We start from the raw sequence: 23314 nt of genomic DNA on the forward strand, positions 1-23314 counted from the left end.
GGATGCTTCATTGGTTGGAGCTTGATGCTCCATCTGCCCGTCCCGGACCGGCGCCGCAGCCGTCGTGCGGACTATCGTTGTCCGTCGTGCCATTCTGTTGGATCGCAAGGACAACCGACCCCCGCAGGACACCTGCTTCTTAGATTGACCCTTGTGGATGGAAACTGGGGAACTGGGGGATCGGCATCTAATCAGACCACATCGTGGTGGCGACAAATCAGTGGTCATGATCGCGCGATACAGTGAGACTGTCAGCAAGAACGAAGGGGAATCGGTTGGTTGATATCAAGCATCTAGGGCTCGATATCGGCGAAGAGCAGAAACACCGATGGGGGCTCAGATGTTTCCGATCGGTCAAAGCTTTCACACCCGACTTGCATCACTAGATCTGCTCGACGACCGTCATGGAGTCTGCACAGTTATGCCGCAATCTTACTGTGCAACCGGTTCGGTGAGCGCCTGAAGCTGGCGATTGGCGAACGATGAGGGGAGATACATGTCAAACCCACCTCGCCCAGGTCAAAACCCAACCAGCTGCTAGACCCTTTCTATTGCCTCTTCCCCCGCACATCTAGGATTCCCCATATGCCAAGATGATGCCAAGTATGGTGTCCCAGATTGAGGTATAAACGTTGCCTCGCTCGAGGGAGGTTCCGATTCTGTCCTCGACCACTCCCTCAAGTTCTCTGTCCACTTTCATCATGAACATCCTCGCCACCCTCGCCGCTCTCCCCAGGGAGATCGGCTCCACGCTGCACATGAAGCCTGTCCAGGCGTTAATCTGGCTGGCTTGTTGGGCGTGCTGGACCCTGGGCTCTCTACAATATTATGCCCTTCCATTTACTCTCAGCACCGTGGCGGAAGCTCTTGACGTTGCTGAGACCAATGTGTCAGAAGCCAATACCACTACTATGCTGTCTCGTGCAGTTGGAGCAGTAATCTTTGGTATCCTGTCTGATCAGTACGGGCGGAAGATTCCCATGCTCATTGACCTTATACTCATGTGCGGCTTCACTGTCGCCACGGGGTTCTCGCAGACCTTTCCCCAGCTGATCGGATTCCGGTTTCTCTTCGGTGGGTGTTGCAGATGACTACTGAAATGGTTGACAGTGGTCATGCTAACTTCCCCAGGGGTTGCCTACGGTGGTACTTATGGGTTGGCCATGGCGACGGTGCTGGAAGCAGTGCCGGAAAAGTCCCGTGGTGTGGTGGCCGGCTTCACACAGCAAGGCTTCTCGTCCGGCTATCTCTTTGCATCGGGCTTGCATTTGGCTATGAGTAAGCTTACAGTTTCCCCTTCCTTCGATCGCTACTCACCATTTCGAAAGATGGCTACGGTTGGCGCTCTCTTTTCTGGCTTTGCGCCGGCCTGACAGTCCCTATCGCCATTCTTCACGCGGTGACCCCATACTATAGCGTTGCCTCTCCCGCCACTCAAGACGAAGAACACGCCAACGGACCGGTTCAAGACACCCGCGCAGCTGTGGGAGGAAATCTTCCGTTCCATAAGAAGCTCGCCTACGTGCTACGCTATCATTACAAGCCCTTCATCTACGCCTGCTGTCTGACCTCCTGTCTGGCTACCATGGGCCACGGCACCATGGATCTCTACCCGACCTTCCTCGTCAGCCAACGCAAGCTGAACATTCTACAAGAGACATGGGTAACCTGTATTCTGCAGATCGGAGGTATCCTGGGCGGCGTGGTCGGTGGGTTCCTTTCGCACAAAGTGAGCGCCAAATGGGTGGCAGCGATCGCAGGACTGCTTATCGCTCCGTGGTTACCACTATGGACGCTGCCCACGAGATGGGGACTTCTCGCTCTGGGAGCCTTCTTCTTGCAATTCTTCTACGGTGCTGCGATCGGTAACTTGGGAAACCTGTTGCAGCAGTTGTGCCCTCATCCGGGCATCAGAGCTGCCTTTACTGGTGTGGCGTACAACATCGGCAATGCGGTCTCGTCGATCGCACCCACGATCGAAACGTCGCTGGGAGAGCGGTTCCCGACTGCTGACGGGTCACCGGATTATGCAAAGACGCAAATGATCCTGGTGGGAATTGTAAGTATACACGTTTACTACGTGTCTTTTGAACTGAGATTTGCTGATAGTAATGCGATTAGGTTATCTTCTGCTTGGTTTTGACTCTAACGCTCATGCCGCTGAACAGCTTGAACAAGAGCTGGGACCGGGAGGATCCAAATGCTACCGTCCCGGCAACACATGCAGAGATGGAAGTGATCGATAAAACCGATTTCAAGGCACAGGAGGCAGATGCCGAGAGGGGTGGTTCGACTCATGTTGAGGATACTAAGTCTTAGTTCACGATATGTTTTGTATGCTCGAGTTTTACGGTGGCTGGCGGATTCGAAATGCTACAAAGTGGAATGCAAAGCACTGCTTCACCGTTCTGTATTACTCTGAATGATAGACAGTTGCACTGGCTGGCCTAACGATTCTACCCTCTAGGCAAGTACAAGAGATGAGACAACATTTTCCTGTCCTGTAGAATTGGGACCGATAGTGAGATCTGGAGGAGCAAGGACGAGGGTCGGACCCTGTTCCCGCAACGGAACTTTCACCCTGGTTCCATGCACAAACACTGCATAGTTGGAAAAATATTTCGCCATTGGCTCTCATCCAAATGCCAATCGAAGCGCTGCACTGGATCAGTCCACCCCAGAGGGTCCCTGTGGCAGGAAAAAGAATGAGCCGCGTGGCGGGGGCATTACTTTGGACAGCGACGGATCCATGGATTCACTGCGGGATCAAGGAAAGATCGGCGGCCCGGTGGAGCAACCATGGAACGAGCGATTTAACTCTCTTGAGTATAGGTTCTTTTTGGCCTCTTGAGCTTTATAGGACAGAGTAGCAAATTCCGCCGGATACCGTATCTCCGAGGTATTTCCCGAGTCTTATTCTCCGACCTGCTGTGGATATCTTCGCCCTGCATTAAAAGCTGTTCACGAAGCAGGGATGGAACTACCAACTTTCACCAGGAATTAAGCACCACACTAAAACATTGAATCTACCTAATGACCATCTCTCAGGAATTCCGACCGCTGCAGGTCCTCATCGTCGGTGCCGGCATTGCGGGGTTGACGGCTGCCATTGCTTTGGGCCAACAGGGTCATCAAGTTGTGGTACGTCAACTGCTCCTATATATGCATCGACTCTCAAAGCACATACTGAGGGCTGCAGATTATCGAAAAATCCAAGTTCGCCCGGGAGACGGGCGCCGCCATCCATGTGCCTCCCAATTGCACTGCTCTGTTGAACTGGCTGGGCATTGACCCCAAAGACTTTGGTGGCACCTTGTTGGAACAGGTATACCTGGCAGTGCCTGATATCTGCACAGCTACTGACGGTTATAGATTCACCGATATGACCAATTCGGAAACTTGAAGTACCTGAAAGACTTTGCTGAAATCCGACAGAAATGGCAAGCAGTATGTCACCCATACAAGCCTTAGGACAAACCCTCACTAACAAATAAGGAATGGTATCTGGTCCATCGAGTCGACCTCCACAATTACCTCAAGCTGTGCGCCATCCGGACAGCCACTCTCCACATGGGCTGCAAGATCGTCAACATTAATGTTGACAGTCCGCGCCCTTCCGTGACTCTCGACAATGGCGAGAGATATGAAGCAGATCTTCTTCTTGGGGCTGACGGTCTGCATGTAAGCACTCCCACTTGTTAATCATTGAGTGTCTACTCACCACATATAGTCCGTCGTCCGTGAGGTGATCGGACAGACACCCCCTCCTCCATTCCCGGCTGGCAAGTCGTGTTTCCGATGGATTCTCCCGACAGAGAAGCTGCGCCATCTCCCTGCCACTCAGGAAATTGTGCGCGATCCCGGAGTGTTCGTCGAATGGGCTGGTGATGATCGCCGACTCGTGGCCTATCCCTGCTCTGATAATACAATGTTCAATATGTGTGGTTTCCTTCCCACTGCCGAAGCCGGTGATGCCGCTGAAGGTATGCCCTTTGCCGATTTATCAGGTTGAGCATTGTCGTTAACGGTCACTGTAGGCTGGCAAGCGGTCGGGAACAGGAATGCCCTTATTGCTGGATTCTCCGAGTTCAGCCCGGAAGTCAGGGAGCTCGTCCACGCAGCGGACGAGAATCTCAAGGTCTGGGAGCTGTACGATATGAAGTCTCTCCCATCGTGGGTGAGAGGATGCTCTGCTTTACTGGGCGACGCAGCGCACCCATTCCAGCCTTGTATGTGCCCTATCTTATTAGGGTCATCGCATAAACTAACGATAACAGACATGGGTCAAGGAGGTGCCATGGCCATCGAAGATGCGGTATCCCTAGCGGTGCTGCTCCCAGCTGGAACCCAAGTCCACGAGATTCCGGCTCGGCTGGCCCTGTACGAGAAAGCAAGACGATCGCGTGTCGACCTGGTCCTGGAATATACACGCATCAATGGAGTCGATGAGAATGACACGACCGTCAGGCGCATTACCGGTGAGTTTATCCCAATGTGATGAGAACGAAAGTCTGACGATTGCAGCTGCCGAGATGGTCAAATTCATGGGCATATTGTTTTCGCATAACGAGGTGCAAAGCTCAGGAGAGCTACTTGCTTCACATTAGACTTATTGCATGATCATTGCTGATCTGGTGTTGACCTACGAGCTCGGCGTCTAGACTTCAACCACTTACTCAATTGGCCACCTCGTAAAGCTTGGAAGGAAAGGGTCTTGGAAATATGATATGGGAGTCAAGTACGCACTAGACGTATTAGACAGTTGTACATACATTACTTCCGTCTGCTCGCTAGAATGAACTTTATAATATCTTAGTATTAGCAGTTACCTTGCATTATGAATTTATTGTGTTGTCACTAAACCCCACTGCGGCATCAACAGGTGTGTTCCCGCAAAGATATGTATTTGGTTAGCAAATTGACTATTGCCTCTTAAATACACGCCAAGAACACCTAAACTTCGCGAAAAGCATGCCCAAAGACTCTTGATTGCATATGAAAGGTGTCTACTCTGTAGAGGAAGGGGTGGCTGCGTGAAGCATCATGTTGGAGATCGTCGGATGCGCCAAGCATCTCACAAGAAAATTTTCACGCCTTACCCCAGACAAGCTGCAGGCAGCGCCACTCTCCACACTTACCCTTTGACACCCAGATATCCTAGTTCAAAGATTAGAATCATAGAAGTACGCTATTTACTCCACATTATATACACCTCAAGGCCGCCAATCAAGCAATATCGGACAGCCAGTCCCTCAACAATGGCCACAGACACAAAGCCCCTCCGCTTCGCCGATGTAAGCCCAACCAGAACATAACATTGCCCTTCATCCCCACTGACAAGTAAATAGGTAGCGGTAACCTACACGGCCGACCAGTTCCAAGGCATCTACCGGGGCAAACAATACCACCCCTGCGACTTTGGGGAAGTCATCCAGCGAGCCAAAGCCTACAACTGCGAAAAGATGATGTTAACGACTATGAACCTGGAAGGATTCCACCGCAACCTGGAACTCGTCCGTCAACACCCAGAAACATGCACCCTAACACTAGGCGTGCACCCGTACCACGCAGGAGAGATCTACGCCTCCACCAGTGAACCATCCTATCTCTCCCAGATCCGCGAACTAGGCCAATCCCTCCTCCGCGAGGAGAATTCGCCGCTCGTAGCATTCGGCGAAATCGGTCTGGACTACGAGTACCTCGACCGCGCCGACAAGGAGACGCAAGCTCGAGCATTCAAGGATCAACTCGATCTAGCAGTGGAATTCCAACTCCCGTTGTTCCTGCACGTTCGGGAATCCTGTGCCGATTTCATCGAGATTATCCGTCCGTATCTACCCCGGCTACCTAAGGGCGGACTGGTCCACTCGTTTACTGGATCTGTGAGCGAGATGCGGCAATTAACCGATGAGCTGGGATTGAATGTCAGTGTGAACGGGGTATGTTTCCGAACGGAGGAGCAATTGGAAATGGTGAAGGCGATTCCTCTGGAGAAGTTGCAGTTGGAGACGGATGCGCCGTGGTGCGAGGTGTTGAGTGGGGATGAGAAGATTGCGCCATTCTTGGAGAAGGCGAGGGAAATGCCATCGGTGAGGAAGCACAACAAGTTTATCTCGGGGCAGATGGTAAAGAACCGTAACGAGAGCTGTTTCATGGAGAGGGTAGCGATGGTGGTTGCGGGGGTGAAAAGGGTATCAGTGCAGGAGGTGGCGGATGCAGCGTGGGAGAATAGTGTCAGGATGTTTGGGTTGGGGGTACGGCAGTAGGTCAGCTGTACTTGAGGAGAAATGTGTATGTATATAGAACAAATTGTGTATATACTAGGCAGGTACAACCGTGTACACCTTTCCAGCATCTGTCTGTATACCTCCTGCATATCTTTCTCCGTTGACGGTAAAATCCAATCCATCCTGGACACGAATATCTAACGTGCTGCCACTCTGCGAGGTGATATTCGCCCCCGTCAGGACACCCCCCAACCATGCCATATCAACGATAAAGTTCCCTCTAGCCACCAAACCGGAGACATGTCCTGTCGGCACAGCGGCCGGAAGCGCCGGCAGCAAATGTACAACTTTGTAGCTCTGCAGCAACATCTCCGCAATTCCGGAGGTAAACCCGAAGTTCCCATCAATTTGGAACACAGTATCCGGGCCGGAATCCGTGTTCCACAAGTTCGGACTGGGAAACGTTTGCAGATAGATCTGCGTATGGTTCCAGACCTGGTCGCCATCAAATAGCCGGGCATACAGATTCATCGTCCAGGTGCGCGACCAGCCGGTGCTTCCGCTGCCGTGCGCAATGCGCCAATCCAGGAACGCTTTGGCGGCCGTGGCGAGCGTTTCGTTGTCGAGCGGGGCCAGTTGATCGCCAGGGAACAGACCGACGATCGGACTCATGTGTCGATGGCCGGGGTCGGATTCTTCGTAGTCCAGTCGCCATTCTAGGATCCGACCGGAGGAGCCGATCTGTGGTGGTTTGATCTTCGAGAGATACTTTGCAGCGGTGGTGCAGTCAGTGTTGTTGATTCCCAGCACGTCGCATGTTTCAATGACAGCCTGGAAGAGCTCATGGAGCAGGGAATTGTCCATTGTGGGAGCAATGTCTATGCCCTCTTCGTTGCCCGCTGTGGTCATATCATCTGGCACGATATAGGAGGCCTCCGGCGACAGTGATGGTCCGGTACTATAGTAGCCCTTAAAAGGGAAGAGATAACAATAGTAGAACCTCGCAGCACTCTGTAAGAGTGGCCAGATGCGGTCCCGGAGAATAGTCTCATCCCGTGTGAATCGATAGTGCTCAATCAGATTAGCCGACAGCCATGCCCCGCCCATCGGCCACATCGTCCAGGTGGTCCCATTATCGACGGGAGCAGCATCGCCCCAGAGGTCGGTGTTGTGGTGAAGGACATACCCGCCGTTGCTGCAGTGGTACATGCTTTCAGCTACATCCAGCCCTCGGCCATGCACGATGTCCAGCAGATCAATGAACGGCGAAAATGTGTCAGCCAAATTGGTGACCTCTGCCGGCCAGTAGTTCATCTCAAGATTAATGTCGATGGTGAATCGCCCACCCCAAGCGGGATCGAAGTCCTGGTTCCATAGACCCTGTAGATTGGCCGGTAGGGCCGGTGACTCGGTAGCGCGCGACGAGGCGATCAACGAGTGCCGGCCAAAGTGGAACATGAGGACAGCTAGCTCAGGATCGCTGTCAGGATCAGTGCGATAGCTTACCAATCGAGTGTCGGTGGGCAGGTTGCCCGCTGAGCCAGAGGAGCCCAGGTTCAGGTCCACTCGCTGCGCCAGAGTTGAATAATCGGTGATCGCATTTTGCTTAACGGTAAGAAAACTTGATCTCGAGGCAGTTTCAAGCTTGTCTTTGATTTCTGCTTCCCGGGTTTCTCGGGTGGTGTAGCGATAGGACGTTTCAGTGTCGATGAAGATGTCGACTGTCGATGCATTTCGGACTACGAGGGAAACTCCATTGCTTGTGGCTCGGCCTCCTCAAATTAGTAAAGTTGGCATATCATGTACAAATAGCTTCATTTACTACTTACCATCGGAGACAATTCTAGCCTCGGTCGTGAACTGTATGGGATCCGAAACGTTGTTCGAGTAAGCCCTCAGCGTCAACACTCCGATATCACTGGAGACGGCTGCCTGATTTGAAACGACATATCGATCACGAGCCAGCGAAGAAGCCACATTCAAACTTCCTGGCTGGCTCGATGACAGCCGCACAGCGACGACACCATCCGGATAGCTGGCCACATACTCTCGTCTATCTTCATCAGCCAATACCCGCTTCAACACACCATAGAAACATACCGATAATGCACTTCATGATAAGTATACTCCACCACTGCCACACCAGTCCTCAAATCCAGATATCTGGTGTAATTCCCTATCCCGGCCTGGTCATGTCCAAAATCTAGTACTAGCGATCCAAGGGCACTGAAGGACTGCGGTGAATCCGGGATGCCAACCATATTTGCTAGAGTAACATCATTCCCCTCGGTCATGTTCCCCTGTGCCAGAAGCGACCGAACTGGCCAGAGGGCATCATATGAGCGGGGATTGACGCGGTTGATGAATGGACCACTCCAGATGGAGTTCTCATTGAGGGTGACATTCTCGGTCGCGGTGCCCCAGATGGCGGCGCCCAGTCTGCCATTACCGATGGGGAGGGTGGAGGTGAAGTTGTTGGCCGGGGTGGTGTACCAAGAGACATGGGAGGCATCGAAGTTGCCGAGAACCAAGGGAATGGCTGCTACGAAAGCGGAGTAAAAGGGACGCATTGTTGGAGGAACATCGGTGCATGTGGGTGGGGATATCATTCGCAAGTAGGAGATGAACAATATATAGAATAACCGTGCATTTACCCGAGAGTGTGGATGAGTAGCATTGAAGCAAACACGATGCATGGGAATACAGAGGAGTGCAGCCACGGAATTACAGGGAGAGGTGAATTTCCACAAATCAGAGATGCTCGAGAGGGTGAAGACGCGCCCTGATCAGCAGGACCATTAGCATTTGGACTGCAGCATTATGTTAGCTCACCCCAGATTTATCCGGTTGTCTTCCGGGCTGCACTTGGTGCCGACCAGAGAAGAGAACACTGATGGGTCTGCGAAGTAACTTCTAATTCCGGAGTTGCTGGAGGAAATTTACGCCAGATGGAATATGGCTTTAGAATAAATATTTTTTATTGGTATTGATTTTGTTCAAGAGAAGGTCGGGTGGCTAAAATAAGAAATGTGTTTGACGGAACCACCATCTGGCACGAATCGTCCGCGGGCTCCGATGCAGGCCATTGAAAGGCGGGATATTATCAGGCACTTTCCTCCTCCACAAGAACTGAACTAGTATCCAGACTGCTTGTGGTATTGTCTCCCTGTCCCTCCGGTCGGTGTGGTGTTTTCTCGCGCGTGTCGACCCCCAGCCACAACAGGTCGGGACGGCTATAATGGCCACAGGCATCCACAAAGTGTCGACACGACAAGATTACATCCAGATCCACATCTGCGTAGATGAATCCTTCCTCATTAGGGGGCAATGGCTCCGTCAGCCGGCGACCATCCGGGGCGATGACGGCCGACGCGCCTCCTCCCAGGGTATCCCACGGAGGAGACAGGTTCATCTTCTCCACGCAGCTGGGACCCAGCACTGCGGTCGCGAGCAAAACGAATGACGCCGACTCGAGCGCATATACCTGCGATGCACCCATTCCACCTGAAACATATGTCAACTTTCCGCGGTAGATCTTGCTGATTATAGATGGAAACTTACCTTCCTGCGACATGCCCCACAGTGAGTCGCCCCCCATATGGGGATGTAGAACTGGCCAGGCGGAGACATGGATTTCCTCCCCTTGAATCATGGTGTGATATTTGAGCAATGGTTGGATGTGTTCCCAGCACGAGAGGGCACCCACTTTACCAATTGGCAGATCGACGACGTTCAGGAGACTCCGCCCGGAAGATTCGCCGAACACGGTGCGTTCCATGTGAGTGGGCTTCATCTTGCGCCGACGCATCACGATCTTGCCCGTGGAATCGATCGTGCACTGGCCGATGTAGAGGGAGTTGCCATCGCGCTCCGAGAAACCCAGGACGACGGTGATCTTGTACTGGGCAGCGGCATTGCAGATGCGGCGCATGTGCTCCGAGTCATACGACAGGGAATTCTTGAGGTAAGTGGTGAACAGGCCCATGTCGACGGGGCGGCACCTGCCTAATGATTAGTACATATACGGTCGCGAAGTAACTTTCGGATTAAGGATCATGCTAACCAGATCCATGCTGGATACCCCGGAAGCCAACATTCGGGGAAAGCGATTAGCTGGGCGCCATTGCCCGCCGCCTCGGCGATCAAACGGCAGGTTTTATCCACGGTGGCGTGCAGATCCAACCAGACGGGTTCGTGTTGGGTGACAGCGACACGGACCTTGTTGGAAGCCGACATGATTGCTAGTTTCAAGTCTGTGCGTAGTATGTGATGATATGAGTGATAAGGGTGAACGGTCCTGGTCAAGCGGGGAGAACACCGGATCTTTTTATGTGGTGTGTTACTACCAGAGTGTCAATTCAGTTGCGACTAAGGGAATCACAAAATGGAGGTCAAAGACACCAGCTGACGAGGCATCAGGCAGCTGAATACGATCGACAGTGTCAATTTACACGAGATTGGACCATGAATGGTGTGGAAGGAAAGTTGAGGCTCGCCATGGCCCTGGGAAAGGGCGATTTAGGATTACTAGCTACTACGTAGTAGTATCTGGGCATAGGGATAGGGGGCAATTCATTCACTTCCATTGGAAAACCACCCCATCCGAGAGACTCCGATTGGCCCGATCGCGAAGAGCAATGAAGGCGAGGCCAAAGAATGGATCGGGGATGCGGCGTAGCTGCTTCTTTAGGGGATGGGATCCGTTGTAGTGGGAGGAGTGGATCCGTTGAATCTGACACTATCCACTTCGTTGTTGGGTCCCTTCTGGGAATGAAACGTGGTGTTTCTTATAGAGTCGACGATGAGATAGATGCTAGTAGTGACATTTACGGTCGGGGTTTTACCTTCTTGGCGGTGGTTCCAGCAGAGGCCACGGAATCTTACATGGTGCAGTCTTCCCCTCATTATCTGAACCGGGAAAAGTTATCTAACCGAGGAGGCAGAGATGGCAGAGATGACTGCGGGAATATTAACCTACCCCTCTGGTAATGTTTATTTTTAGGGAGAGAAGAATTGATGGATCCATCGAAGGACGGAAAAAAGACCCATGCACAAAGGGCCAATCAGATCACGGGACTCTGCGGGATTCTTGGCCCCTTCCAGAATCTCAGCAGGGAAAAAGGGAAGGAAGGGATGGCAAATGATGACTTCTGGCATTGTGTCTCTCAACGAAGGAATACTCTGCCTCACTCCTCGTTCACCTAGAAGGTTCGATACTGGAGAGAACAGACATTCCTCCTGAAATGGTTACCACCTTCCTGCCACGATGGCATGATTTGAGATCTAGCCAGACTAGGGCCCAGGTGACGACTTCAGAATGATTGCAGCGGTGAGATGTGGCGTCCCCCCATGCCTAACTAATCTACGAGTACTCTGTATATATTATAGAGAATATAACAGATGTTTAAGGATGGCGCGCTGGACGGTTACATACTGGGGTTGGGGCTCCCCAAGTGGGATGAGACGTTGCAGGTTACTGGCAAACGAATTGAACTTTATTATCCGGGAATATGAACGGGACCTAATTCACTCATACTACTGTGCGTGTCGGGCTATATGAACAGCAGCTCATGGTAAAGAGGCGGCAAAGAGGCACCCCATCCGAACCCTGCCAGAATGTTGGTCGTGCTACGTAAGACATGCACGATGTCCTGCAACTCACTGCTACCTACATACATGCGAAGGTTCGATTCCCTTGCAAAGCCTGGGTCGAGCGGCCTGGCCATGGCCATGGCGCCATCTCCACCCCGCCAGTCCTGGTATGCCCTGTTTACGTGCTGCTAACCAAGTCAATCTGGTTAATTTACAGTTGTCTACGAGGCTCCTCCACGCTTATCGCTCGCTACATCAAATGATCCACGGACCAGCCCGCCGCCACAATACTTTGAAACTGGGGTTGGTGGTAAAAGAAAGGCTTATATAGGCTCTTGAACAACGACTACCAGGCACAAAGAGTCGTACTTTTACCTCGAGGTTTTACCTCTCCGTTTTTTTTTTTTTTTTGCCGACAGCTCCAGCGACGGGAATCTGACCCGTAGCATGTATCATAGCGTTATGACGGATTGTGGTGCGCCTTTTTAGACGTCCAGTCACTGGATAAAGTCCGCGCGAGGGGTGCCGGGTGACTGGAGGCTGCGCACCCGGGAAACTGGGCCACGGTTGCGCCTTGAAAGGGGGACATTTGGTTGCAGGATGCAGTCCGTGAGTGGACATCCTATCTAGTTTATCCTGCAGCAGCGCGGTTTCTGATTAGTGACAATCACCGGAGACCTGCACGAGGCTGACATAAGCGGTACGCACAAGGGCCGTTGCTGGAACAGCAACAGCAGCATGAAGAACCCACTGGATATCCACCAAAGCTGCTCTGGATCACCCTATGCCAATGCTGATGCACACCCAAGGACGGCCCTGGAACCAGGTTCTGATTTATTGAGAGATAGATCATCCCCGCCTCACCGTGGTAGAAAGACTGAGGAACGCACCGCGGCGATCTCCAAGCTTTTGTATCGCCTCAATCCCGCGCTAATCTCAATCTATTTGGAACTTGCCTGCCCTGTCCAGACGGCAGTGTTGGTGCAGAAAGCCGGTGGCATCATGGAAGCTGGGGGGCTGAGTTGTGGCTTCCAGACCCAGCCGGGTTCTTCTGGACTGTCCTTGTACGTCAACTTCAGCATGCATCATTCACCGCCGCGGCACTAGTTGGCACCGAAATCCGCTCGCTAGAACATCATGGCAGGTTTGAGCGATTATGTGGACCTTGAATCCACAGATTGATTAACCATAAGCCTTAACCTTGCGCCATCGGCCCATCTTACATGGCCACCGCGCCGTCGCGCGTACACCTGACCCATGTCGACTCAAAGTCTCCGGGACCATGTCAACATGCAGGGTCTCATGTAGATAGACCTATTCTATGTAAACGCCGCGGAGCCGGATCTCGGTATCACTACCAGGTTTTGTGGCATTCCAACCTCCTCACACGAGCAAGGAGGACCGGTGGCTCGAAGAACCGCGCTGGCTTCGATATACCCCGGCCTTGATGGCGACGGTGAGGGCTTATGTCTGTTTAACATCACATTCTGCGTGTCCATACGATGGTCTTCCTATGACCATCGATCACATAAGCGAGCGGGATTGGCCGCTGGAACAGGCAAGGGATTCGCTTGTCTAGGTCTGCTTCAACAGATCGAGTAGCCTTGAATGTAACAGAAGAGAGGCCAATGGTATGCCTCTGGACGACCACATCAACCTCGGTGGGCGCAGATTTAGTCATGGAGCATGGAGAAGGCGAGCCCGAGACACAACACTGTCCGTGGCGGAAAGAGTATATGAGGAGACGTCCCCGAGCCGGTAGAAACTGCTCAACCACATATCCCATTCAATTTCCACAATAGCATTAAGCTCCTGCTTATCTGCTAGTTTCCCATCATGTCACCGTCGTTACTTATCTCAGAGCGTCTGGAGAATGGATGTGACACCGGGCTGGGCCTGGCTGAGCTCCTGGAGCGGCAAGCTATGGTCCGCGGCACAGCCATTGCCATTGAAGAAGGCCAGTACGAAGTCACATACGGCGAACTACACGAAAAGGCCCTCTTCGTCGCCGACCAGGTCAACAGTATTCTTCACGATGACCCTTCGCCAGTCGGAATTATCGCCCCTCGCAGTTTGAATCACGTATTATCGCAGGCCGCTGTGATCTACTCGGGCCGGGCTTGTGTGCCGTTGGACCCCAAGCTCCCAGACGAGATGCTCAGAGACATGCTGGAAAACTTGGGATCGACCCTCGTCATCACGGATATTGTACAACAGCATAGACTACCGGGAGTTAAGCATCTGGTGGTTGACCATCGCGTGGTTCCGGAGACCTTCGATCTAAACATTGCCCCAAGTCAGAACGGGCCGCAGACATGCTCTCATGTGCTCCACACCTCGGGCACAACCGGCAAGCCGAAGGCAGTCGAAGCGTTTGCGGAGGGGTTAATCAATCTTTGCCTCGATTCAGCGGACCTCATTCGGAAGGGGCAGCGTGTTGGGCACGGATCCAACGTCATCTTTGATACCTCCCTGGTGGAGATTTGGGGTCCCTTGCTGCGCGGAGCGACCATGGTCATCATCCCCCATGAGATTGTCCTCGATCCTTCTGCTCTTAGTGTGTTCGTCAAAGAGAAAGAACTCAATGTGTTGCAACTCACGACCTCTCTGCTCACCGTGACGGCTTATGCCTGTCCGGATGCTTTCTCGACTCTGGACACCCTTATTACTGGAGGTGAGGCAATCAACTGCCAGACAATCCAATCAATCTTCGACGCCGGAGCCCCAGGCCGCATTATCAACGGTTATGGTCCGACAGAAGCCAGTATATATGTTTTGTATCATCAAGTCTCGGAAGACGAGGCCCGCCGGGGTGAGATTCCCGTGGGAAAGCCATTCGGCGACGTCGAGGTATTTCTCCTTGATGACAACATGAACACAGTCAAGCCAGGTGAAGTCGGCGAGCTCGTGGTATCTGGCGTAGGTGTTGCCGGGGGATATATTGGAGACGCCCAGAAAACTGCCAAGAGCTTCGTTGTTCTTCCACAACTGCACCGGAAGGTGGAGCGGGGACCCCACCACATGTATCGAACTGGAGACTTGATGCGTGTAGATGAGAAAGGCGTGTACTACTACCTCGGACGGAAAGACAATCAGATCAAGATTCGTGGTCAGCGCGTGGAGCTGGAGGCCTTGGAATCGGCCCTAGTTGGCACGGGCCTAGTGAGTGCTGCTGTGGTGGTGAAAATCACGCCGGAAGAAGTTGGCCGTGGCCAGTTTCTGCTGGCCTACTGTATTCCTTCCTCACCTGATGTTGCGGATGGCGCCATCATGAAAGCCTACATGGAGCAAGCACCAGATCTCATGGTTCCCCGTTTGGAGCTCATTGACGTCCTGCCCCTTCGCTCCACAGGTAAAGCTGACCGGAAGGCTCTGGAAGCACGGTATTACCAGAAGCTCAAGCGCTCACGGGCTAATGGAGCTAATGGAAATGTCAACACTGGCAGCAACGCTGCTAAGCTGGAGTACATCTGGATTGACGTGTTTGGTCTCACTGTCGAGCATCTACGCCCAACCGACGACTTCGTGGCCATGGGTGGAACGTCCTTGATCGCCGCCACCATGATCGCTCGCATCAACCAAACATTTGGCATCTCGTTGCGCGCCCAAATGCTCTACGAGAATACCAGCTTCGAGAGTCTCACGCGGCTTGTCACCAACATCCAAGTTCATGGAGATGACTCAAGTATTCAGGCCGAACAGGAGGTCTGGCTACAGGACTCTAAGTTGGGCGAACACTTGCGGCCCATCGGAGGCGTCATTCCTCAATGGCAGGACAAAAATGAAGGCAGGATCTTCCTGACGGGAGCTACTGGCTTTGTGGGTGTGTTTCTCCTGGCCACACTCGTGAAGCGGCCTGATGTTAAAAAGGTGGCCTGTTTGGTGCGCGCCGACGACGAGCCCTCGGCCCGGGCACGTCTCGAGAAGACCATGGAGAAGTACAGTCTCTACGCAAACATGGACAAGGTCATCGCCCTGCCAGGCAATTTCGGACAACCACGGCTGGGTCTGTCTCCGGAGCAGTACGATTACTTCGCGACATGGTCTAGTGTGATCTTCCACCTCGGGGCCAAGGTGAGCTACGTCGCTCCTTATTCTTCCCACCGCCAGGAGAATACTATCGGCACCTTGAACATGCTCGAGTTTGCTACTCACCAGCGGACCAAGGCCATGCACTACTCGTCCACCATCGCGGCCTACGGTCCAACTGGATATGTTACGGGCGCCAAGCTGCTGCCAGAGGATGAACGGCCCGCGCCGCACTTGGCTGCTCTGCCCAGCGACACTGGTTATGCTCAAAGTCAGTACGTGGCGGAGGCGATCGTTTGGAATGCCATTGACAACGGCTTCCCTGTGGCCATTTACCGTCCAGGATTTGTCCTGGGCCATAGCAAGTCCGGCATTTGTAACCCGGACGATTTCATCTCCCGTCTCTTCACCAGCTGTATGGACATGGGGCTGTATCCCATCCTACCCAACCAGCGCAAGGAATTCATCCCTGTAGACTTCGTTGTCGATTCCATCCTTCATATCTCCACAACCCACGAGAATTTGGGCCACGCCTACAATCTCGTGCAGCCTGATCTTAACAACGCTATCGACATCAACACCAGCTTTGACCTGCTCAATCAGCTGTCTCCATACAAGATGGAAGGAGTGCCTTACGAGCAATGGGTGAACTCGCTCTCTGAGCGATTGGATGACCCTCTGCATCCCCTCACTCCCATGCTCAGGGAGAAGGTATTTGGCAACATGACCCGCTGGGAGGTGTATGAGAACATGGCTGAGTACGGGCGGGAGAACATCCGCCGCGCCCTGCAAGACGCTCCGCACATCCTGAACCGGGAGGATATTGAGGTGCTCTTTCACCGATCGTTGAAAAGTTGGCTACCATGCTGTGTATGGCACAAGCCTGTACGCATGCAAGTGTGAGAAATGTTCGCTTATTTCTTGTGGGTGATTCGTTCTTGTTCAGGCTGAGCTTTTTATTGGTGGCTCTATAATGGATGAAGAGATGAAGGACAACAAAGCACACCAGCACACCTCAACAGAAATAAATGACTGATGATACAATGAAACAGGGGAAGAGAAAATAAAAGGGGTCTGACCCTAGGAGAACAATGACTTATAGCTATTTGATGTCAGATAGGACGACTTATGAATGCTTGGTAGAATACAATCGAATTTGCTTATCAGCGCTTCGCGGCATCCCTCGTAGGGGCAATGTTGTCACGCTAACTCTTGGCACTAATGGAAGGAAGTGCGGATGCTTCGTCTGAATGGCTAGATATCTTGCTGCCTGGAGCCATTGCTTGCCTTGCAGGTTGTGTATCCTTGGCCTTCTTTCGTAGACTCGGGCTCAGAGCAAGGGTCATCAGGCTGAACAACCGGCTTAGCTGGAAAAATCCTGTTTTCTCTCCCATCGTTGCCTAAGGGATGAAATGTATACTAAGTAAGTTAATAACCATGTCTATCAACTTGAAGAGTTAATGTGATAAATGGCTGCGTACTAAGGATGGACACTTGGGCTAAGCTTTATCACTACCCTTCGACCAGTGATTCATAGATATACTATATATTTACCAAGTCTTCGCTAGGAAACTTCTGAACCTTGTAGGTAGCTTATAATGGGAGCCTGATGCTTCTTCTTGTGAAGTATATGAATTCCTTCTCTAACGCCTCTGTTTTTCCACTTGCTCACATTCATCACTAAATCTGTTTTGTGAGCACCCGTACTGTTTCCAATACCAGTTAACAACATGAAAAGGTGGAAATTCTCTCTGATGTTTTCATCAATTCTTTCTTGGTGGATATGAAATGGTCATAGACTTTCAACCGGTAGAAATGGGGTTTCGTTAACAATGTGTAAGTTGCCAAAAGACATAGGCTGTATACATCTATTGACTACTGACGATGACTGGGCCGGCGCTACAGCTCGCTCCGTAGAAGCTGCCGTAAAGGGTCTAACAGTCTGAATTTGAAGCCCTGGATCATTGCTACCACGCAGTTTAACCTGCAATGAGGCTGGGGGCTTAATGGAGCAGCAAAATCCTTTGGGACAGCCCCCGGCGCAGCTACTCAGCGAGCTTACCACAGAAGATCAACGCAGATGGCAGGCGGCAGACGCCAGCCAGAGGAAATTTACGGGTGTAGCAAGCATCAAGCCAATGTGAATGTTCAGGCTGTTTACAAGAGGCGGTGCGAGAGGACATTTTCGGGTAAAGAAATTCCTGGTCGGTAGCACCACTTCTGCCAAACAACATACTTCCTGCGAGGGGAATACTCAGTGGCTCATAAGTTCAATCACCTGGAATTGGTCTTGACTCCATCTACATCTACTGAGACAGCTATATCTCTACCTACAACCGATAGCGGAAGCCAACCGTATTCCAATCGGTCGCATCCTCATAATCCTCTGCCTGCAGCTCTACCGACTGCACCAACACCGACACATCATTCCCATCCTGTCGTTGATTGGCAAATTTGCCACCCACAGCACCAGCCAGAGTGGCCGTCCCTTGGACACCCTCCTCACGATCGCGCTTCCAATTAAACCACTGTAGATAACACCGCAGCGACACGGCCAACGCAGCCGAAATAATATAGCATATGAGGATGGCGCGAAACGAAGTCTGATAGAGTGGGGCCTCACTCGACTTGAAGAACTGCGGCCCGGCAATATTACCCGCGCAGTAGGCGATGAACATCATGGAGGTGATGGTCATTTTCTTGGTGACACCACGGTAATTCGCCTGCAGGAGGGACATGATGAGCGGGAGGGCACCGGGACCCGTGGACAGCAGAAAGTACCCGAAGAGCTGGGCGCCGAGGGGCACATGGTGAGCACGAGCATAGATGATGGCACTGCCGGTGATGGACAGTGCGATAATACACACAATCAGCAGACAGTTCCAATGGTGGGACCGACTGGCCAGCCAGCCGGTGAGGGCGATGGTGCCGGCACTGATCACACTGGCAGGGATGACAATCAATGTCGACTGAAGAGAGGTGAAGCCGAACGATTTGATGACGAGGTTGCCAAAGTTCTGTGTCCCGCCGTTGGGAATCTGGGTCAGCACTGCCAGGGCGAACAGGTGCCACGTCTTGGGGTCGCAAAGGCATTCGATGAATTGCGCCCATTTCCAGGTGGTCTTCTCTGTCCGACCGGTACCTGCGATCACGGCACGGTGAGCCATGAATTCTCGTTCCTCGGGAGTGAGGAAAGTGGCTGTGGAGATGCTATCTGGGAGGAAGGCAAAAAGCACAAACCCCCAGAGAAAGGTGGCCACGCCGAGAATGATGAACATCCACATCCAGGGATGCAGGGGATGGTCAATGTGGCCGATGCCATAGGCGAGCAGACTGGCGACGAGCCCGCCGACCGAGTTGCCCGAGAACCAGATGCCCGTGCGGAAGGGAATCTCATCGCGGGTGTACCACGTCGAGGTGAGGAACATAAAGGCCGGTGTGATGGTGGCCTCTGCAACCCCGAGAAGGAATCGCACGGTCAACAGACCGCCGTAATTGGTACAGGCAGCCGTCAGGGCTACCACGGCGCCCCAGAACCAGGTGTTGATGGACAGGTATTTGGCGACGGGCACCCGAGGAATCAAGACGTTGGTGGGCTGAGGGGGAGTCAGCTATCTCATGAAGGTATCGGGATGGATTGCGGTCGCACCCATTCCCAGAAGAAATATCCAAAGTAGAAGATGCTGGATACCCAACTGTACTGCTGGCCGACCAAATGCTGATGAAAGTGAGTTAGTGATACCCTAGGTATTGGGATAATAGGAAGGCACCCACAGTATCTTCAATCAACCCAAACACAGATGCACTTGATAGGATAGTTTTATCCATAAAATTAAGCAGATACGTGATGAAGAGAAGAGGTAATAGTCGACTGTCGACCTTGCGTAACACGCGGGAGGCGATCACCGGCGACTCTTCGGGCGCGTCGTGCGCCTCTGCAGCGGGTGCGACCGTGTCCATCACAACAAGTCGCAAAGTTGAGGGTTTAGCAAAGGATAATAGGTCTACACGGGTCGGAAATCCAAGAGGGATGATTAAGAATGATAGTCAGAGCTTTGAAGACAAGTGCCATATCTTTTCCCCCGCCGGATCCCTTCCGATATCTGGTACCAACCACCAATCGGCAACACGTACCCTAATAGCAAGGGATCGCCGCTGCGATACGCTATCCACCAATAATCTGCAGGTTTATGATTTGCCAGCCGTGCACTTTGTAGCTACAATCTGCCCATTGCTTGGTGACATTGTGTTCTTTCTTCTGCCACGCCTCTACATCTCTGGTTTCTGTGACCTCCCGATACTCCCAACAATTGATGGAAGCAGTCGATCCACCGCCCGCCAAATGGCCGAGGACCCCGGATATTCAAAAGTCGCCCCGACATAGTACGTATTGCGGTGTCCCTGCAGCTTCTTCAAGTCGTGGTAGAATCCATCCTCGATGGCTTTCCGGCCAACTGACATTTCGAAGGGAGAATGGTCGGCAAACGCCAGGAATTCCGGGTCGCCGACGTCGTATCCAGTTCGGCGCAATCCCAGAATATCCTCCACAATCGCCCCCTTGACTTGTTGCTCCGTCATTGGCTCCTCACTACCATATCCAACGGCCATCACACCTGGCACCGCGGTCGGATACATCATCAAAATGCACGGAAGAAGGGGAAGCGAGTAAGGTCTGTCGGACCCACGATTCACAATCTGGACTCCCTCGGGATATCCATCTACCCGCACCAGGCCGGCATAGTAGTGCCCGTAGATAAATTGACTGAACAGAGAAGACTCAAAATCATCGAGATCTAAGCCATCCAGCACATGCCCAGTCGGAGGTGCAGCCAGGATAGTCGTGTTGGCCTCGATCATCCTATGTGTACCATCCGTTGCTTCCACCGTCAATCGATGCAGTTCGTCATCCTCCCGACACGCGTTCACTACAACGCTATGAAGCAGGGCATCGTCTCCCAGTTCCACCAGAGCAGCCTCGTATAATTCCGAATTATGGTGCCGAGCAGTGGTTAGAAATCCCGTCTGCAGCGCTCTTAACATATCCAACGACACGAACTTCATCAGATAAACGGTCGGGTAGTTAAGCCAGTTGCGCACCCCCTGGCTGTAAATGCTAATCAGCTCGACGGCAGCCCCCAGGTCGTATTGTTCGACGAATTCTCCGAAAGGCATTAGAAGATCCTCGGGTATGTCTTCCGGGAGGTCCCATCCCTCCAAAAGATAGGGATATTGACGGAGAATGTCTCCATAGCGTTCCAAAGCCTCGCTGACATTACCAGGATAGGGATCCACCAGTTCACCACTCTCAAAGTCAATGCGTTCCATATATCCGCCGCCATTTGAAGCCTTCGAAAAAGGTACTGCAAGATGAGAGAAGAATTCTATAGTCTCCGGCGAATCTTCAAACAGGGTCACTCCGAAGTCAAGCGGCGTGTCAGTGTTCGGCTCGATGTACGTGATGGTATGGCCACCCAAACGACCAGTCTTCTCAACCACAACGACTGAATAACCTTCTTCAAGTAAATTTATCGCAGCATAAGTGCCCGCAGCGCCGCCACCGATGATACAAACATCACGGCGAATTACCTCGCATTCACTGCATGAGGAGGAATTAATAGTGTTGGAACGACCGACGTTAAATAATGTTGCAAAAATAAACAGAAGTATGGGATTTTTGGCGAATGAACAGAGCATGATTGAGTAATGCACAATTGACTCGATACGTATCATACCTGTGTGCTGTTGGTGGTCAGAGCGACCTATCTATACCCGTCGACCACCTAGTTGAACGAGGTCTGGGGTGATAGCAATATGGCAAACTAATGCCGAAAGGAGGACAGAAGTCCTGCGTGCAGTCGTCTGCCAGTCGAAGATGCAAGTATGCCTGGATCTTGCCGTTTCTGCTGTTACTCTGAGAAATAGCAGGTGGTACCCGGTGATCGACAGGACCAATCACAACACTCATGGGATGTGACGACCACCTGTGATACATTCCTAGAATGGCAGTAACCACAATCTTTCCATTGTGATTCGTCAGGTCCGCCACTTCGAGAAAGCTTGAGCACCGAGAAGCTCAGACGTTCTGCCGCAAAACGTCTCACACCATGGACAGATTAACGATACAACCGGAGGATGCATCTACCCAGGCCCAACACATAATACTGTTTTTGGGGAGATGGAGCCAGACAAAGTGCAGTATCGCCATCAGCATGTACTAGGCATATCTACCAGAAAGGGCCGTCATGATAAAATATCAATTGACTATGATATAACGATGAGACAGATAGCTTTAATTTACATGGTTCCATTGTAGTTGAACAGATTCTGCTTGAAATGGCCAGTGGTAGCGAGTCCGTGGCTATGTAATACTTACTTATCCTCTTAGGCTCACTTCTCAGGGTTTTGATGGCCTGAGGTAAAGAGGGAAAGAAGCAGATTGTATCATATGATCGCACAATGTGGAAGGTCCTGTCCTGTGTCACGCGCCTTGGTCCAACAAAGTCGGTCCAGCTACCGCGGCAGTAGTACTGTGATCAGGCGCACTTGCCACTCTGGCAGGTGAGGTTGTCGGAGCAGTCGTTCTCAGTTGAGCAGGAAGCACCTGAATGCCATGGGTCAGTGTAACACAAAGCACGGTCCAAAGAGGGTTCCTACCGGCACAATGGCCTGACCAGGAGCAGGAAGATGAGGAGGAGCCAGAGCCGGAGCCAGAGCTTGAGCTCGAACCCGAAGAACCGGAACTGCAGTAGCTGGAAGCGTCGGCACTGCTATAAATGTTCGATGTATAGCATTTGCCGCTCGCAAACAGCTCGTCCGCTTGGTTGAACAGTTAGGTCATATCTGGTAAGTACTACCTGGGGCCTTTAACATACAGTTGACGGTGTAAGATGTTCCCGGGCTGATGATGACGGTTTGAGAATCATCCGGGGTCAAGGAATCTTCGCAGTCAATCTGGGTATCGCCACCACTGGATTCAGTAGACCCAGTCCAAATATCGATATGGAGCTTGCCGTTGTCATAATCGGTAGCTGTTTCTGTTAGCGGAGGCACACTACTAGGCGTGAGAGTACTTACTGCACTGCGCGCATGTATCCTCGAAGCGGAGGTACTTGCGAAGGTACGGCAGATAGATGATCTCACACTTTTCAAACTCCCCAGGAGCAGTGGCAAAGGTGAGAGGGTCATCATACGTGCCGGTGCCTAGCAGCTGTTAGCTTTGACATAGTCAGCCCGAAGAACTCCGAGAACATACCACCTGCCGTATAACCACGACCACAATCATAGGCAATGTCCGCGCTGGGAGGATCGTTGTCAGGATACCCGTAAAAGGTAATTTCCACTTCAGACTCGGTCGAACACGCCACGGATGCCGAAAGAAGGCCGGCGACGGCAAGAAGTTTAAGAACCTTGGAGCTCATTTTATGATGAGAAAGAATATTGAGAAAATAGAGAAGTAAGAATACTGT

The 23314-nt window shown here is 52.1% G+C and overlaps 9 protein-coding genes across 9 annotated transcripts; 4 read left to right on the top strand and 5 right to left on the bottom strand.

The window, feature by feature from the left end:
* The first annotated feature begins 381 nt into the window (after nucleotides 1-381).
* Nucleotides 382-2375, top strand: BO83DRAFT_417342 (MFS general substrate transporter). Its single transcript, XM_025534747.1, has 4 exons — nucleotides 382-1074; nucleotides 1111-1278; nucleotides 1329-2059; nucleotides 2122-2375. The coding sequence occupies exons 1-4, from the start codon at nucleotides 702-704 to the stop codon at nucleotides 2317-2319; spliced, it is 1470 nt and encodes a 489-aa protein (XP_025387762.1). The 5' UTR covers nucleotides 382-701; the 3' UTR covers nucleotides 2320-2375.
* A 612-nt stretch (nucleotides 2376-2987) lies between these two features.
* Nucleotides 2988-4601, top strand: BO83DRAFT_338327 (FAD-dependent oxidoreductase; the record flags this gene model as incomplete). Its single annotated transcript, XM_025528504.1, has 8 exons — nucleotides 2988-3141; nucleotides 3200-3325; nucleotides 3373-3447; nucleotides 3496-3681; nucleotides 3731-3983; nucleotides 4038-4229; nucleotides 4278-4478; nucleotides 4525-4601. Coding segments are annotated over exons 1-8 (1218 nt in total), but the record flags the coding sequence as incomplete, so codon positions are not given.
* Nucleotides 4602-5157: 556 nt separating this feature from the next.
* BO83DRAFT_437560 (TatD family hydrolase) lies at nucleotides 5158-6283 on the top strand. Its single transcript, XM_025536025.1, has 2 exons — nucleotides 5158-5294; nucleotides 5349-6283. Exons 1-2 carry the CDS (start codon nucleotides 5259-5261, stop codon nucleotides 6264-6266), a joined length of 954 nt encoding a protein of 317 aa, XP_025387764.1. The 5' UTR covers nucleotides 5158-5258; the 3' UTR covers nucleotides 6267-6283.
* BO83DRAFT_437561 (glycoside hydrolase family 95 protein) lies at nucleotides 6284-8797 on the bottom strand (the record flags this gene model as incomplete). The annotated part of the gene is made up of 3 exons (XM_025536026.1): nucleotides 6284-7999; nucleotides 8057-8280; nucleotides 8328-8797. The coding sequence occupies 3 exons, from the start codon at nucleotides 8795-8797 to the stop codon at nucleotides 6321-6323; spliced, it is 2373 nt and encodes a 790-aa protein (XP_025387765.1). The 3' UTR covers nucleotides 6284-6320.
* Nucleotides 8798-9212: 415 nt separating this feature from the next.
* On the bottom strand, nucleotides 9213-10504 carry BO83DRAFT_437562 (carbon-nitrogen hydrolase family protein). The gene is made up of 3 exons (XM_025536027.1): nucleotides 10291-10504; nucleotides 9789-10228; nucleotides 9213-9731 (listed from the first exon to the last, which is right to left on the bottom strand). Exons 1-3 carry the CDS (start codon nucleotides 10461-10463, stop codon nucleotides 9331-9333), a joined length of 1014 nt encoding a protein of 337 aa, XP_025387766.1. The 5' UTR covers nucleotides 10464-10504; the 3' UTR covers nucleotides 9213-9330.
* Nucleotides 10505-13255: 2751 nt separating this feature from the next.
* BO83DRAFT_445661 (non-ribosomal peptide synthetase) lies at nucleotides 13256-16971 on the top strand. The gene has a single exon (XM_025536565.1). The coding sequence runs from the start codon at nucleotides 13656-13658 to the stop codon at nucleotides 16749-16751; it is 3096 nt and encodes a 1031-aa protein (XP_025387767.1). The 5' UTR covers nucleotides 13256-13655; the 3' UTR covers nucleotides 16752-16971.
* Nucleotides 16972-18178: 1207 nt separating this feature from the next.
* On the bottom strand, nucleotides 18179-19808 carry BO83DRAFT_408375 (allantoate permease; the record flags this gene model as incomplete). The annotated part of the gene is made up of 3 exons (XM_025534035.1): nucleotides 18179-19444; nucleotides 19498-19566; nucleotides 19623-19808. The coding sequence occupies 3 exons, from the start codon at nucleotides 19806-19808 to the stop codon at nucleotides 18179-18181; spliced, it is 1521 nt and encodes a 506-aa protein (XP_025387768.1).
* A 309-nt stretch (nucleotides 19809-20117) lies between these two features.
* BO83DRAFT_361292 (FAD dependent oxidoreductase) lies at nucleotides 20118-21840 on the bottom strand (the record flags this gene model as incomplete). Its single annotated transcript, XM_025529447.1, has 2 exons — nucleotides 20118-21580; nucleotides 21687-21840. 2 exons carry the CDS (start codon nucleotides 21838-21840, stop codon nucleotides 20118-20120), a joined length of 1617 nt encoding a protein of 538 aa, XP_025387769.1.
* A 286-nt stretch (nucleotides 21841-22126) lies between these two features.
* On the bottom strand, nucleotides 22127-23266 carry BO83DRAFT_408377 (uncharacterized protein; the record flags this gene model as incomplete). Its single annotated transcript, XM_025534036.1, is given in 5 exon segments — nucleotides 22127-22449; nucleotides 22503-22664; nucleotides 22721-22899; nucleotides 22919-23048; nucleotides 23101-23266. 5 exon segments carry the CDS (start codon nucleotides 23264-23266, stop codon nucleotides 22382-22384), a joined length of 705 nt encoding a protein of 234 aa, XP_025387770.1. The 3' UTR covers nucleotides 22127-22381.
* Between the last annotated feature and the right edge of the window lie 48 nt (nucleotides 23267-23314).

The sequence above is a fragment of the Aspergillus eucalypticola genome (genome assembly GCF_003184535.1).
Source record: "Aspergillus eucalypticola CBS 122712 chromosome Unknown BO83scaffold_13, whole genome shotgun sequence".
NCBI lineage: Eukaryota > Fungi > Ascomycota > Eurotiomycetes > Eurotiales > Aspergillaceae > Aspergillus > Aspergillus eucalypticola.

What these genes read in the sequence shown, in the direction of transcription:
- BO83DRAFT_437562 (XM_025536027.1), bottom strand. Translation starts at nt 10,463, where the DNA reads ATGTCGGCTTCCAACAAGGTCCGTGTCGCTGTCACCCAACACGAACCC. An exon ending in GGGTATCCAGCATGGATCTG is followed by an intron (nt 10,229 to 10,290) that starts GTTAGCATGATC and finishes ATCATTAGGCAG; the next exon opens with GTGCCGCCCCGTCGACATGG. An exon ending in GTGGGGCATGTCGCAGGAAG is followed by an intron (nt 9,732 to 9,788) that starts GTAAGTTTCCAT and finishes CATATGTTTCAG; the next exon opens with GTGGAATGGGTGCATCGCAG.
- BO83DRAFT_445661 (XM_025536565.1), top strand. Translation starts at nt 13,656, where the DNA reads ATGTCACCGTCGTTACTTATCTCAGAGCGTCTGGAGAATGGATGTGAC.
- BO83DRAFT_437560 (XM_025536025.1), top strand. Translation starts at nt 5,259, where the DNA reads ATGGCCACAGACACAAAGCCCCTCCGCTTCGCCGAT. An exon ending in AGCCCCTCCGCTTCGCCGAT is followed by an intron (nt 5,295 to 5,348) that starts GTAAGCCCAACC and finishes ACAAGTAAATAG; the next exon opens with GTAGCGGTAACCTACACGGC.
- BO83DRAFT_417342 (XM_025534747.1), top strand. Translation starts at nt 702, where the DNA reads ATGAACATCCTCGCCACCCTCGCCGCTCTCCCCAGGGAGATCGGCTCC. An exon ending in CGGATTCCGGTTTCTCTTCG is followed by an intron (nt 1,075 to 1,110) that starts GTGGGTGTTGCA and finishes AATGGTTGACAG; the next exon opens with TGGTCATGCTAACTTCCCCA. An exon ending in AAATGATCCTGGTGGGAATT is followed by an intron (nt 2,060 to 2,121) that starts GTAAGTATACAC and finishes TAATGCGATTAG; the next exon opens with GTTATCTTCTGCTTGGTTTT.